General features: G+C 41.0%; 1 protein-coding gene across 4 annotated transcripts in view; it reads left to right on the forward strand.

Annotated features, from left to right (window-relative positions):
- The window catches only part of Elmo1 (engulfment and cell motility 1), a 557,509-nt gene that overhangs the window by 394,895 nt on the left and 147,574 nt on the right, over window positions 1-15,040 (forward strand). For all 4 annotated transcript variants that reach the window (XM_021722279.3, XM_078039850.1, XM_005319199.5 and 1 more), the window contains one exon: window positions 4,827-4,963. In XM_021722279.3, the coding sequence (XP_021577954.1) occupies window positions 4,827-4,963 (137 nt within the window). The remainder of the gene's footprint in view (window positions 1-4,826; window positions 4,964-15,040) is intronic.

Here is a 15,040-nt window from a genome sequence, read left to right on the forward strand (position 1 = left end):
AAATTCTCATGAAAGAACTAAAAGGGTCTGTATTTGCCTGTGTCATTTTGTCATTCTATCTTTAATCAAGTAATTTTCTTATGTAATGGTCTACATTTCGTGGTATGAATAGGTTGAAAGGGTATAAAACCAAGTAACAATTTTCTTATGAAGAGTAAATACTAGCTCATCAACATTTGCTAAGCCTATCAAATACCACTCTGCTGCCTTAACACCCGAAGTGAAATGTGTAGCCGTTCTGTCAATAAAGGAAATCATAGTTAAGCGACTAAAGTTCAGTGCAGGCACAGTCTCCAAATTCTATTAAGTTTGATGGACGCTAGAGTATTAAAAATACATGATCTAATCTGTGTGTGTGTGTGTGTGTGTGTGTGTGTGTGTACAGACAGATGGGATTTTAGACTTGGCAGGAACCTTAGAAATCCACTGCTCTACCTCATTTATAGCTAAGACACCCAGAGCCCAGAGAGCTGAAATGAACTTCTCAAAGTTGCAGGGCAACTCCTGACCCCATTCTTCATACTCCTCTTTTCATATTTAGCTGTTACTCTGCAGCATCCCTGTCTTCTGAGTCTCTCATAACAATACCTATTTCACTTCATATTATCCTTTGGAAGAGGAATGAACCTGCTTTGACAAGTGCTATGATTAGGATGTGGTTTGTAACTCAAGCATTCTTGTGTTGGAGGCGTGGTTCCCAGTTGTATTAAGAAATGCCGGGACCTTTAAAAGGTGGAACCTAGCAGAAGCTAGTTAGGTCATTAGAGACATGCCCTTGGAAAGGTTTAATGCTCGTGTCTTGAAGGGAGTTCATTCCCTTATGAATTTTTATAAAAGAGCAAAGCTGGTCCCCAAATCTCTCTGGCTTTCTTTCTCACCATGTGATCTATCCTCTAGCACACACTCCCACAGTTATTCCATCTGCCATGTTGTGATGTAGCCAAAAGGCCTTCATCTGAGCCAGCAGATTCAGGTTCCAAGGTCTTGGACATTCAAAACTGTGAGCTAAATAGGCCTCTTTTTCTTTACAAAGAACCCCGCCTCAGGCATTTTGTTATAGAAATAGAAAATGGACTAATACAACAACAAAATGCTACATAAATGTACTACATTCTTGTTTTTATTTTTTAAACCTATAGTGTAGGTTATAGTTGCTTTCAAAGCTGGCCTACTTCTAAATAAATTAGATGTCAGCAAATTAATAGAATCCATTCTACACTGAACTCTGAAAATATCTTTATATTCCAGACTTAAAAGACCAGTGAGTTGATTCTTTTTTTATAAAGCAGAATCTCATTGTGTTAAAAATAGTGTGCTTAAAAACAATTTGATTTTTAAAATGTCTTACTATTTTTGTCTCATTGAAAGCTTCTCTCTAAATTTCATTTATAAAATCATTGCTTGCTAATTCTTTTCTTTTTCTCAATAAGTGTTGTTTTCTATTAAAAGCACAATAAATCTTACCTTCCTCATTTTACTTGTGTATTTTTTAAACCCTCAAATGAAGGACACTATTCTTAAGACACAGTATGTCCCTGTAATCCAACATGAGTTCACATTTATAAATGGGTAGGCTGGGACAGAGTTCACTTGATAAATGTTGCACCGAATGATCCTCATAGTTGAAAGCATTAAGTCATAAAGACAGTTACTCCTCCCATCCTCACAGCAACCTTATAAAATACATGTTATTGCTGTCCCTCAGATGAGAACTGAGGCACAGAGAGGTGAAATTACTTGCCCAGGCAACTCATTTGGAGGTAGTAGAGCCAGAACTCGAGCCTCAGTAGTCTAGCTTCTGGCATCCTTGTGCCCCACCTACCACGATCGTCTCCTGAGTGAGTGATTTTGCCTTTTCTGACAGTGCTTACCTACAAATGGATCAGATTATCTGAACAGTCCCTTCCTACAAAATGCCCTTCAATCTTAAATATCTGCATTTTGAAAGTTTTGGAGGAAAGACATAAGTACTTAATACTTTATCCTGATGTCTAATAGAGACAGAGTTCACTGAGAAACAGAATGAGGAAACAGGGGAACATTACACCGATGATGGGTTTTGGAGCCAAGTGGATCCAAGTTGCAATCCTGCTTTTATGGTTTGTAATCCATACAACCTTGAGCCTCCCCTGCTTAAATATCCTATTTCTAACATTTAAAAAAAAAGGAAGATTAATAACAGCTCTCTCTTGAGTGCTTGTTGCAATAAATGACCATAATTTACATAGACTCTGCCATCCAGCACCTGGCCTGTGGTCACAGGCAGTGGTGTTGTTGGCGTTGGTACTGTTATCATAGGGCCAGGTGTCCTCAATCAGCAGGCGCTGGCTTTGCACTTGCTGGGAGCCCCATTGGACTGCAGGTCACAATCTGGGTTTCTGTTGAAAGAGATGACAGGAGATCCAGGAGAGTGGGTGGAGAAATTAATTTTCAAAGCAGCCACCACAAAGAAATGCCCGGGGCTCTTGATGTCAACGAAAGCAGGAAGGCTGCTGCTGGGTCAGCTAAATTGTGGGTTTCAAGCTTGCACTTGGGGCCACCTAAAAGAAGCTCATGATGGATGGTTTTATTTTCTCCAAGTTTCACCTTCCTTATATATAAAGTGAGGATGCCATGATGCCTGCCTTCCAGGGATGGTTGAGATAGTGCCTGGAGGAGCCCTGGCACCTAATGTGCAGCCAGCTAACATGCCTGTTATTAATGAGGTTACTTCCTCCCTCTTCACCCAAGCAAGAATGGGGCTTTTGGGTCTCAGTTTCGCCTGGCAATCTCAGCTCCAGTAATCCCATAAACATTTTATCTGGGGCATAAAGTACACACATAATCACACTTGGCCCCAAAATGATTCTGTGATAATGTGATTAATAACGAGTTCTTGGACGGTAATAGTGTTTTAAGGTGCTTCTGTGGACTTGTAAATTTCATTGGCTTCAGTGCTTATGAAAGTGAGACTGACAGCTCATTACCCAGGGCAGCAAACAGCACAATTTGCCTGTGTTGATGTTCCAAGTTCCCTAAATAGCTTTGTGTCTCAGGTCAAAACTTCACATTTGCCAGTGTCTCACTGCCAGTAACCCAGGCTGGGAGAGAGGGTGACTTGTGTGTTCTTGCTTCTAATTGCTGAGATATGAACACACTTGACTAGGAATTAGGGGAAATGTCACACAGTCACCCATGATCCTGAAACTACTGTGCTGATATAGGGTTCATGTCATTGTCCCCACCTCCCGGTGTATCTGTGTTAACTTTTATCCTCTCTAAAGCTCTTTCCCATGAATTGTGTCATTTGATCCTTGAAAAAGCCTAGGGAAAAGGCACAGGAGATTTCATTTCTATTTTCTAGTTAGGAAAATCCAGACCCAGAAAGGAAAACGGTTTCAGGTTTCGCTTCTGATTGGCATGGACAGAACTTATGAACCTAAATCTTGTGTGCTCAAACCCTTTCTCCATGACTGCATATAGCAGTTGACCTTTGCCCTTAGCTGTCTGGGACAAAATAGCATTGCCTTGTATTCAGATCTGGTTGTGCCTTTCAGGGTGAGCTATACAAACACATACCCATTTGTGACTGTTTGAGGATGTTCAGAGTTCTGGAATCCACTATATTCAGAAAGTTTGAAGAGAGGCGATTTGGGTATGCAACAACTTTAGCTGTGCCAGAGCATAGCATGTTCCCCTTAGATCTGGTCAGGGTTCATCCAGCTTCTGGGGGCCTGTACCAGAATCTTCTGTATGTGTGGAGTTGCTGTGCATCCACATGGTAGGCACCAGGGCTCTCCCCAACCTAAAGTCTCTTCTCTTCACTCCACTTCGACCCTTCCCCCTTCTCTCTTGGACTTCCAATGCCTGAAATTTCACCATCCTGGGCCTTGAGGACTAATTGGTCTTTAGAGATTCCAAATAAAATAAAAACACTTACACTATATGTAACAGCATATATATTTGTTTGGGGTGGGTTGGATCACAAAGCCTAGTTCCTTGAGCTCTGCAATGTTCTTGTGAGTAGTAAGGGACCTTACAAAGACCAAATGAGGTGTCATATGCATTAAAGGGCTATGAAAGTATAAGCTTGGCAGGTGACACAGATCCAGGGAGGGGCTTGGGCTCTGGTTTGAGGAGGAGGAGGAGGAGGAGGAGGTGGGAGGTGTCCAGACCTAGAGCCCAGGGCACTGAATCTGACCTGAAAAAGCTTACCAGGGGTGGGCTCATATGCAATTTTGACTGATTGCAAGGCTGGACCCAATGCAGCCTTCGCAGCCATTTTGTTTGCTCTGACCTCCAGCCATCTGTGCCTGGGAATGTAAAACAAATGGTTAATGGCATCAGATGGTTAATGATCACAAATGTCCCCTCCTCACTGCCATAAGAGGAAAAAGAGCCCCCTGGAAACACAATCACGGATGCTATTTCCAAAGTTGGAATTAATTGTGTATTCAAGAAAGCCCATCTTCTGCCAGTCATTCTGTTAAGAAAGGGGAAATTAAGGGTGATGGAGGCACTATGCCCAAGGGGACAACTGGAATAATCTCTATAAGGTCAAAAAGGCACATACAGGGCTCATATTCGACATAGTCTTGAAACAAAGCCATAAGTTCTGTGTCCTGGAGCTGATGTTCTTTAGAAAAAAATATATGCTGAAGTGTAGGTCTGCCAATCTGACCTTAAACTTCTTTGTTTTATGAGGGCTAGCCTTTGATTGCCTTTTTAAAATCCCTTCTGTCCATGGCCGCTTAAGTAAAGATGCTGTCCTTGTCTCTCTTTGGGGAACCTGCCTGTGGTTGTTTCACTGTTCTAAAACTTCCTCATTTCCCATCTCCTTCCTCTAGCTAGTGAGACCTGCAATGACTTCCACCCGATGTTCTTCACCCACGACAGATCCTTTGAGGAGTTTTTCTGCATCTGTATCCAGCTCCTGAATAAGACATGGAAGGAAATGAGGGCAACTTCTGAAGACTTCAACAAGGTAAAGTGGGTCTTGGGCAGAGGAAGGGGCTCCCCATCTTGTTAGAGGGGCATCATCCTCAACCTATAGTATGGTCTCTCAGCTGTCTGGAGAAGGTGGTGGGCAAGGCAAGAGAAAGAAGAAGACTGCAGCTTTGGGTTGCTGCAACAATGAAAGCAACCTCTGGGTATAAGCAGATTTGTCCCTTTTGTCCAAGTCAGAGTCCCCTGGTAGAGACCCTTTCTTTTCAACTTTGTCAAGGTGAACTTATCACTTTGTGGCTTTAGTTTGGGATGTCTTGTCAATACTATAAAATTAATGGGGAGGGTGCCCTTCCTCCACCTGTTGAGTAGACAAGCACAGAGCCAATCGGATCAGGAAGACAGCCTTGTCTTAGCCATTTGTCTCTTTGTGGATTATGGAGGTGTTGAGATCATCTGCCCTGTGCTTTGTTAAAAAGAATTTTTATTATGGGCTGGGGATGTGGCTCAAGAAGTAGCGCTCTTGCCTGGCTTGCGTGCAGCTCGGGTTCGATCCTCAGCACCACATACAAACAAAGATGTTGTGTCCACTGAAAACTGAAAAATAAATATTAAAAATTCTCTCTCTCTCTCTCTCTCTCTCTCTCTCTCTCTCTCTCTCTCTCTCTCTTTAAAAAAAGAATTTTTATTAAAGGAAAGGTATTTTTCAGGGAATTGTATAGGTTTTTGTGGAGCATTCTTGGTTTATAAGCAATGAATCCTTTGCACTGTGCTGTCGTTTGGTTTTTCTGTGGTATGATTTCACACAAGAGTGCAACTTTCCCACAACCATCTATATGTGAATGTCAAGTAAAGAGAGAGAGGTGTTGACCAACCTAAAGGAAACAGAAGCAAAGTCCATGTTTTTAAAGATAAATAAACTCTATATCCTTCAATAAAAGCCCTAGGAATAATAATACTATGACTAATAACTGTTTGTAGGACTGGATCAGACATATGTTGGCCTTTAATGCCTTAGATATGCTCTTATAAATGGCTCTGGTATGGTTGGCTCCCTGCACACAAGCCCATTCACCCAGTATTATGAATATAACCTAAGTCTAAGAATCTGGTCTCATACTCACACCCTGGGGCCTTTGTGGGCTGTGGCTTGAAGCTTAACCTATCTGAATTCCAACTGCACTTAATGATCTTGTTAGTCTTTGCCTCCCTGTCTCCTTATCTCTAAATTTCTGTCTCATCCTTCCTTTCTGCTGCGTTTCTGGTGGGTGGCATCTTGAATTAACATTGGTTGCAGGTAAAAAATCAGGAAAAGGACTCTATCCTTAGGTTCTAACCTGTCTCCCTCAACATAGGGATCTCATCATCTGCCTTTATGGATGTACACCATTCTGTCTCAGTTGTGTCTGCCATCTTTCCTTTGCACCTCAGGCCACCTATTGATTTCACTGAATTAGGCGATAGTGATGTTCCTTTATGGAGCACACTCTTTGATCTAGAAGCTGCAGTCCAGAGCTTCCATGTGCCTAAGCAGCTATGCCAGAGGACAGGCATGACTCAAGGAGCACAGCGAAGGAAAGAAACCCATTAGTTCTCCTGTGATTATAACTGAACCTCTTCAGTGTACTTAAGTTGATTATGGGAGACTCTGCAATTCGGTGCAAATCATCTACAGGATAGTCTTCATCCAATCAAGCCAAAAAAAAAAAAAAGAAGGAGATATAAATTAATAGTCTTTGAAAGTGGCTACAGCCACTTTGTCCTGGATCAGTTCCTCTCCGCAAGGGCTGGGTTGTGAAATACTTCTAGTCCTCAGCCTTATGTGTGAGGACATGTGCTTCTCCAGGGCAAGGAGACCCCACCAACCAGCCCGTGTCTTGGTGTCAGTCAAGAGTGGATATCAAAGAAGGGTCAGAGATAGGAAAGACAAGGGAATTTAATTTTCTACATTAAATATATATATTTTTTTGCTTTGTCTTCCTGATTACTTTTGTGACCAGAAAAGTGCAACCATTATATGCATAGTTATCACATATGTTTCATTTTCTATTGTTGCTGTAACAAATTACCACGAATTTAGCAGCTTAGACAATACAAATTTATTATCTCACAATTCTATAGTTCAGAAGCCAAAAATGCGTTTTGCTGGGCTAAAATTAAGGTGTCAGCAGAACTGTGTTTCTTCCTGGAAGCTCTCAGGGGGAAGCTAGACTTTTCCCATCTTCTAGAGGCTGTCTGCCTTCCTCAGGCTGTGCCCTGTTTCTCCATCTTCAAAGCCAGAAGCTGCAGGTCCAGCCTTTCAGATGGTCCATCACTGTGGTCCCTCTTCAGCCTTGGCCATCCACTTTTAAGGACCCTTGTGATTACATTGAATTTAGATAATCTGAGATCATCTCTTTGTCTTAAGATCAGCAGATAACAAACTAAATTCCACCTGCAATTTAATTCCCCTATGCCATATAAGGTAACATATTCACAGGTTCTGGGAGTTGGAACAGGGCATCCTTGGGACCATTATTCTGTCCATCAGAATAATGTATGCATACATTTTATTAGTAGCTATATTTGATTTTTAGGTGTGTATATCAATCTAAATTAATGAAATTTGGACGAGACGAGCCTTTTGTTTTTCTTTTTGTGGGCAGATATAATCTCACTTATGGTATTCTGCCAGTGGCTGCTCAAATCCAAATATATTTATGTCCCTTTTCTTTTATGTCCCTGTTCTGCCTCCACTAGCCTTTTTAACAAAGAAGGGCCCTGTGTAAGAGTCACTAGTTCAGTTTAAAGTTTGTCTTTCTAATTTTTTTTTCTTCCACCTGCCTATCAGCCACTGTTCTGCTTTACTCCATAATAAATTGAAGAGGAGAGAAGTGCCGAAATTGAAATCAGTTCACTTTTCTTCTTGTTATTAACTTGGTAGCAGAGGAGATTGAATTTAGGAACAAATAGGGACTTGGAGTTACTGGTCGATTTAATGTTTTTCTTGTCCCCTAAGACTGTCCAAATTTGAATTCAGAAATATCTTAAAAGATCCAACATGAAACAATTTCTTTTGAACTTTCTTGGACACCATCTCAGGCTCTTGCCACTTTGAACAGAGTATGAAAGGCAGATGCATTGTCAACTCTGAGATCCAGGGCTCTGTGAGAAGGGCTCACTCATCTGCCTTCCTGGGTTCCTCAATGGAGAAGCAGTCCCCTGCAACTCAAAATTTTAATTTATCCAGCAAACTATATGAGTCTGTCCAGGGCAGGAACAGCTCCTGCAACTGCTTTGCCTGGGACATTAATTTGCAGATATCTGATGCATGGTTAATGCTGCAGCTAGAAAAGAATGTTTGGAAAAGCAGCTGTCTTCTGCTCTTCCAGGCTTTGGAAGTAGCAGATGGGATGTTTTTTTTATTTATATAAGAGAAGTAGAATTGGAGAGTGATTAAAATATTTATGCTTTGAAAAGTACTTTCTTTCAGTTTTTCAATATAGCCGTCTGCAGAATAATCCATTGATTCAGACCATTGAGTTTGTATTCTATGTTTTTGCCTTTTATTACCAATATTTTAGAGCATGCATTATTCATTTTTATGGGCATTAGAGAAGAGCTAAACTGCAGCTGGTTACCTCGGCACACAAGTGGCCCCATAATCATTTCATGGAAGCCTTCCTTTTTGAGGATAGGAAAGAGGACACAAGTGATACGGAAATTTCAGGTACAGGAATCTCATTTAAAGCTCATGTGGCTGACTGCTCCCTGTTAAAAATTCTAACAAGAGTATACATGTAAAAAATAGATCTCTGGGAATCTGTGTTTCTCAACCTTGACTGTGCATTAGGATCATCTGGGGCCTGTTATCAGACCCAACTGCACAAAGAAAAATTAACCCATGGGGTAGGGACAAAGCTATCAATGAGTATTTTCATTAAGGCAGATTTGCTCCCTATTGGTGATTTGTGTCAACAGAATTACCATCAGCTCAGTAGGAAAAAAAAAAAAAAAGAATTACCATCAGCTGTTGCATAGGATATGTATCACCAACTAGGGCAGATTGTGTACATGGATAGGGTAGCATGTCTGTTGGTCTGTAAGAAGCAATTTTAATCCTCATTCTGCTACCCAGAAAATTAATGAAAAATAAAAAATAAATGGAGACTGGGATCCCATCACCCTCTCCTATGGTGGGACAATATTAAATGGAAGTAATAAATGTAAAAATGCTTTGAGGAAGTAAAGAGTCATATGCAGGTGGAAAGCGCTCTTTTCTTAATCACAAGATCAATCCTGCCTATGAAGTATGAGTAAATTGCCCTTTTCCAAAGAAGACTTATTTTGTCCATTATGTTAAAATGAAAAAGAAAAGTGAAGCTGTCTATAATTCCCATATTAAGTTCTGAACTGAATTAATAACCCATTTAACTTTGGCAAAAAAAAAAAAATAGGCCCTAAGCTGAAATGTTCATGGATGTTGGCACAATCTTCTTTCAAACCACTTTATTAGGTACTTTTGTTTCTCGTGAGTAGCAGCCTAAAAATCAGCAGGTCTTACGATTCTCTTGTACTTTGTGGCTGACCAGAATGAAGGCCTCTCCAACAACCACCTGCTGTCTGGGGTAGCTGAGTCTTTTTAGAGACCATCAAAATACTTGTTTGTAGTATTGGTGCTACTTTAGACTATCAAATCAACGTTGTAAACCAAGATCACATGACTTTGCCACACTTTCAAATTACCAAAATGGAAGAAACGAGTGATTTGAAAAATGTAGTCATTCTAGTACAAAAAGACGATTTTGAAACTTTATCCAGTGGTATAATAAGCTAAGTACACAGGATGGGGTTAGAATCTCAGGCTTGCAGATGAGAAACCATCCCTGCTTAAAAGAGCAAAGACTGTGCAATGGGGGAACCCAGGCCCAACAAAGACGCAGCTGCCCCTGGCCAGCTCGGATGAGCTTCTTCCGAGTCAATGGGAGAAAAATCTCAATTAGGAAGAATTGGAGATCAGGCCAGAAGAAAAGATCCTGAGAAATCTTCTGGAAAAGTATCCATAGAAAATTACTGCCAACTGGTCACATCTAGTGGATTATGGTATGGTATAAAAAGGGATCACATTTAAAACTTTAAAGGCAGCAAAGGCATGAATAAAATAGGAGAATATGTTTGCTCTTGAAGCTGCTTTCAGCTTACTGACTTTCTGTGCATGTTTTTCAAGGGACAATTACACATTCAGGAGTCCCCTTCCTAGGCCAGCTCAACTTCATAGCGGTGCAGACAGCGCTCTGTTGGTTAGCTGAGCTGGCCTAGGGAATGAAAGGTGGTCTGTAAATCTCGCCATGAATAAACATGAATCTCCGCATTTGCATGAGGCAGGTGACTGTAAAATATCTTGGAGCAAGTTATGAAAGGAAGCTCTGTGTGTCTGTGCCCAGGGGAAGCTGGGAGGACTCAGAGTTGTTTATCTTCATTAGAATTCCATCGAGTGCTGCTGTTATTGATCTGAACTGGGCCTGGTGTGGCTAATAAAGTAGGTGTACGTTTTAATTGAAACATGAATATTTAAGTAGAGGAGAAGTCTTTTAAAGAGCCCTGATGTTGTACGATGAGGTTATCCATTTTTCAACTGTCGAGACCATTAACTAGTATTTATTCAAAAGGCTTTTCAAGCTTCACACAGGTCTTTGGGGTTGCTGCACGGGCAGACCTCTGGAACCAAATGCCTTATGTGAAGAGATTTATTTTTTTTCCTTTGATGTTTCCCATTGAATAGATAGCAAATGGTTTTGTGTGTGTTTGCACTTAAGCAACTCATTTAAGGTAGCATTAGCCTTTTTCTCATGGACTTTGACACTTTCTGTTAAACAAACTATGGAGTTATGTCCCCTATAGTCCTCATCTGTAACAATTATACTAGCCAGAGGCAGATGACCAAGAGTGACTTCATTAACTTACCTTTTTTTTTAAAAAAAAAAAAAATAGGCATTTGTTTAAATAGATTCAAGTGTGTAGGCTTTAGAAAATGAAATATATTCATAATAGGTAACATAGGTCAGGCCAAGTGTGAAAGGCCCCTGTGCTATAGAGCAGAATTTCTCAACCTCTTGCATTACCAACCTGTCCCCACCCCCAGGAGCCTTTTTAGACATTTTATCCCCCAATCACCTTCCTCTTAAAATTGTTATATGTTTGTGTTATGGACGTTTATCTGTGCTTTAGACATATAAAGAATGGATTTTATTGCCCCTCCAAGAACCAATTTTCATCCTCCTAAGGTTGAGATACTCCTCCCTCCTTGATGCAGCAAGGCTAAGAGCCATCAGGAAGACCTGGTGGCAGTGCCAGGTTGACCCCTCACAAGCAGCATGACCTTGAACATTTCCTTTAACCAACAAGTCCCTTCTCATTTGTACACTGGTAAAAGCAATAATAATAATGGTATTTCCCAGAGTCGCTGTGAGGAGAGACCTCCTAAAGTTTGCTTTGCAAATGGTCCCATATATATGAGAGATATTAATCTCAACAGATAATAATCTCAAAACCTAAATTGGCAGTACTTTGCACTTGGTTCTACAGTGTAATTTGCTGCTTTGAGTTCCCAAGATAGATTGTTCAACTCCGTAGAAATAAAAATTTTCTCATACCGTTGAAGTTAGGTTGGATCCCTGAACAATTTTGACCACAATGGAAATCAACTCCTAAGTGAAAGGAACCCTCATGTTTATTTATGAGCACACCCACAACCCTCTGCAGGTGACCCAAGGCTGGACACTGTAGATTAAAGAGCCAGGTCCTCTCTTCTAGCTGGATAACCTTGAACAAGGGCTCAGCCCTGTCAGCTTCAGATTTCCTCATCTGTGAGATAGAAAAACGGACATTACCCACGGCTAGAATGGTCTGAACCTTCATGTACCGGGCATATAAACTGTTTGGCTCAGTCCAGGCCTGGAGCCAGCACCAGTCAATGGTAATGTCGAGCTGGGAGAAGACGGGGTGACACAGGATTCTAATTGCCTCTGTAAAAGGAAAAGGATCCTTATGGCAATGCTAATGCAGGCAATCTAGGAAAGGTAGACAAGCTTCCCCCTTGGATTTAGGGCAGCTAACTTAATGGAGCTCCCATCGTGGTGGTCCCAGATGTGCACACCCATGCAACATTTATGAGGCACATAGAGGTGACCCTAAAAGGGATCTATTCCCAGGGGCTTTGCACCACCCCTCCTCCCACTGGATCCTTGCATTCACAAAGGAAAACATGTGAAGACCCACAGTTATCGAGGAAGGTTTAGATTTTCTTGACCTGTTCCTGTAGTTGCTATAAAAATGGTTAAACGGTTTAAAATTTGCTTAAAATTTAACTGTGAACTTTAGTTGGTCAAAATCATTGCTAAAGGTTTTTGCTTTCTGATCATTATCTGTAATGACACAAATGTGCACATTTGTGTAAATGTGCACATTTAAACAAATTGTGCTTACCATGAGTGAGTATAAAATTTGAACAAGAGGGACAACAGTAAAAAATATTTGGGGAGTGTTTCTTTGAGATAGAGGTCTGGCAGAGTTTGCAATACTTAAGTCTTTCTAAAGCTGGTTTATCTTCCTTTGCATGTACAACAGGAGCTAAATTGAGACTTGCCAATTATGAGAAGGAAATAATTGTTAGGCTCCTTTGCTGGGCAGCAAGGTGATATGCCAATCCCTTGGTTCAATTTCAGACCATCCCTGAACATAGGAATAAAGACTGTTCTCCAAGTGAACTGCTTTACATAGCTGTCTATTCATTGACTTCTGAAACTTCTTTCCCTTTTATTAACTCCACTTTGGGGCTCTGTGCAAGTTGTTAACAGGTACCTATGACCTGAATTTCAGATTCCATTGTGGATTATACAAGGGATTTGATAATGGCACAGAAACCATTTTTCAGCATATGTCCAATTAAAAGGAAATTACCTATATTTTAAGTAAGGCATAATGAGGACTGAGGCATTTTAAATTAAAGGGTGGATAGGAATGAATTGTTTAGTTAAGAAGGGTATATTAGGTGGAGATCTCTGATAAAATATAAGTCCTCATTGATTTAAAAAAATATTTATCTTGTTATTACAAAGTAAATTATGTTAAATGGGAGGTTGGGGACACACCACTAGAAACAGATCTGTTTCCTACAGAACAAAAAGAAGAGCATATATAGGAGCCAGCTGAGGGTACTAGATGAGATGGGTGGAGGATTGAGGGCAAAGAGGATTCCAGGATAAGATGAGATGAGGAAACAGAATGAATGAGTGGGACCAGAAGCCATTTGCAACAAGTTTAAAACAAGAGAAGTGAGAAAATCCTAACTGAAGTCTCCTAATATCCTCTGCAAAAATGCCAGATCTGGGGGGTCAGGAGTTTAAATATATATTTAATTATTTAAATATGCATTAAATATTAAAGTGCTAATTTGCCTTGCTTAAATGTCTGTGCAGATTTTTCAAAATCATGCTTCCGTATCTGCGAAACAATGAAATTATCGGTAAAGATTATCCACTTTCTCTTTGCCAAACAGGACCTGAAACACTGGTCTCCCTTGTTCAACCCCCAACACTGGCTTGTCTGCTCCATCATCAGGCACAGGGCTTAGCCACTGAGTGGAAACAGGTCAGAAGTGTGCCTTGAAAGGAAGGTTAAATTTTCCAGCTTTTTCTCCAGCTCTTTCATGGCAGTTGTTATGGGGAGAAAAATGAATGTTGAAATTTGAATTTGTGATATGAGGTTTCCAGATTGCTAGTCCCCCTCCACTTCTCTTTCTTTTGTTGTTTCTCTGTGTTTGCCTGCTGTTCTGGTAAAATTAAAAATAATAGGTGCTCTGTGCTTCTGTGGGGGAGAAAGTCATCTAAACAGATATCATTCCCCCAATTGGGGTAACCAACACCTTTTAAGAAATGTTCGAGCCTGAAGCTATCACTTTTGGCTTCAACTTACTCTAATGCCTCTGAGATGTTCCTCCAGCTCTGGCCCTGTGGATGCACATACCCTAGAACTTATCACAGTGAACTGCAATTCTCAGGCCTTCTGAGAGCAGAGGCTTGCATTTTCTATATCTCAAATCTGCCACTGGGTCTGTGATTTAAAAGACATGCAAAGTTATTGTCCCACAACCTTCATGCTGCATCATGGCCACACCAGTGTTGTCATCTTGGTTAACAGTCACAATCCGAGCTACACTTTCAATGCTCTCCATTCTTTCTACAAATGTTTATTTGCATCTGCAACTCAGTGTGCACTGTGACAGGCATAGGAATATGGAGGTTACAAGACAGGTTGTTTTCTACCCTCCTGAAGTTGGAAGCCTGGTACATTTCTATTTGGAAACTTAAGGACTGACTCTTTGTGAATCCAATCATTGGACAAAGTCACTATAGTCTCTATCTGGTCCTCTGCCTTCTTATCATTGCCTTGATTCATGTCTTCCTCTTCTCTCACCCCAAACATGGTCTAGTGACTGGCTGGTCACAATTCCTCACGGCTTCTTGGTGGTAGTATACCTTCACTTCCTTGGTACCACTCATGGAATGTGAAGTGTATTTCTCCACCTTTTGACTTTTGACTTGGTCAATGACCTGCTTGAGCTGGGGAGGTTGTGAAGTGAGCAGAGGCTTAGCTTGCCCAGTGGGATTGGGCTCTTGTACTTCTGCCTTCATCATGAGGACAATGTACCATGGACAGCCACTGCTCTTAGTGTAGGCCCCACAATGAGACATGTGGGGCACAGTTTCCCCAAGCCATCCCCTAGAATGAAACAGCCGTCTCAGCTGACCTACAGGCCTGTGGATGTGAGAAAAACTTCCTCTTAACTGTAGGAACTGTTCATCACTCAGCATCATTATGGAAAAACTACGATATCAACTGTTGCACTAACTTATCTCCCAGCTTTGAAATCTTCTCATTTCCAAATTTCCCCCAACACAGATATGACCATATCATTCTTGATTTTTATCCTTCCATGTGTGTACATTGCCTGGCTTAGAAAGTTTCAGGGCCTTAACAAGATGTTCTGATCTCTACTTGATGAGTACTTTTCCTGCTTCATCCCACACATCTTTACCCTGCACCTGCCCTGGGCAATACCAGCACATCCTGAATGCCC

Source organism: Ictidomys tridecemlineatus, chromosome 2 (assembly GCF_052094955.1).
Source record: "Ictidomys tridecemlineatus isolate mIctTri1 chromosome 2, mIctTri1.hap1, whole genome shotgun sequence".
Taxonomy (NCBI): domain Eukaryota; kingdom Metazoa; phylum Chordata; class Mammalia; order Rodentia; family Sciuridae; genus Ictidomys; species Ictidomys tridecemlineatus.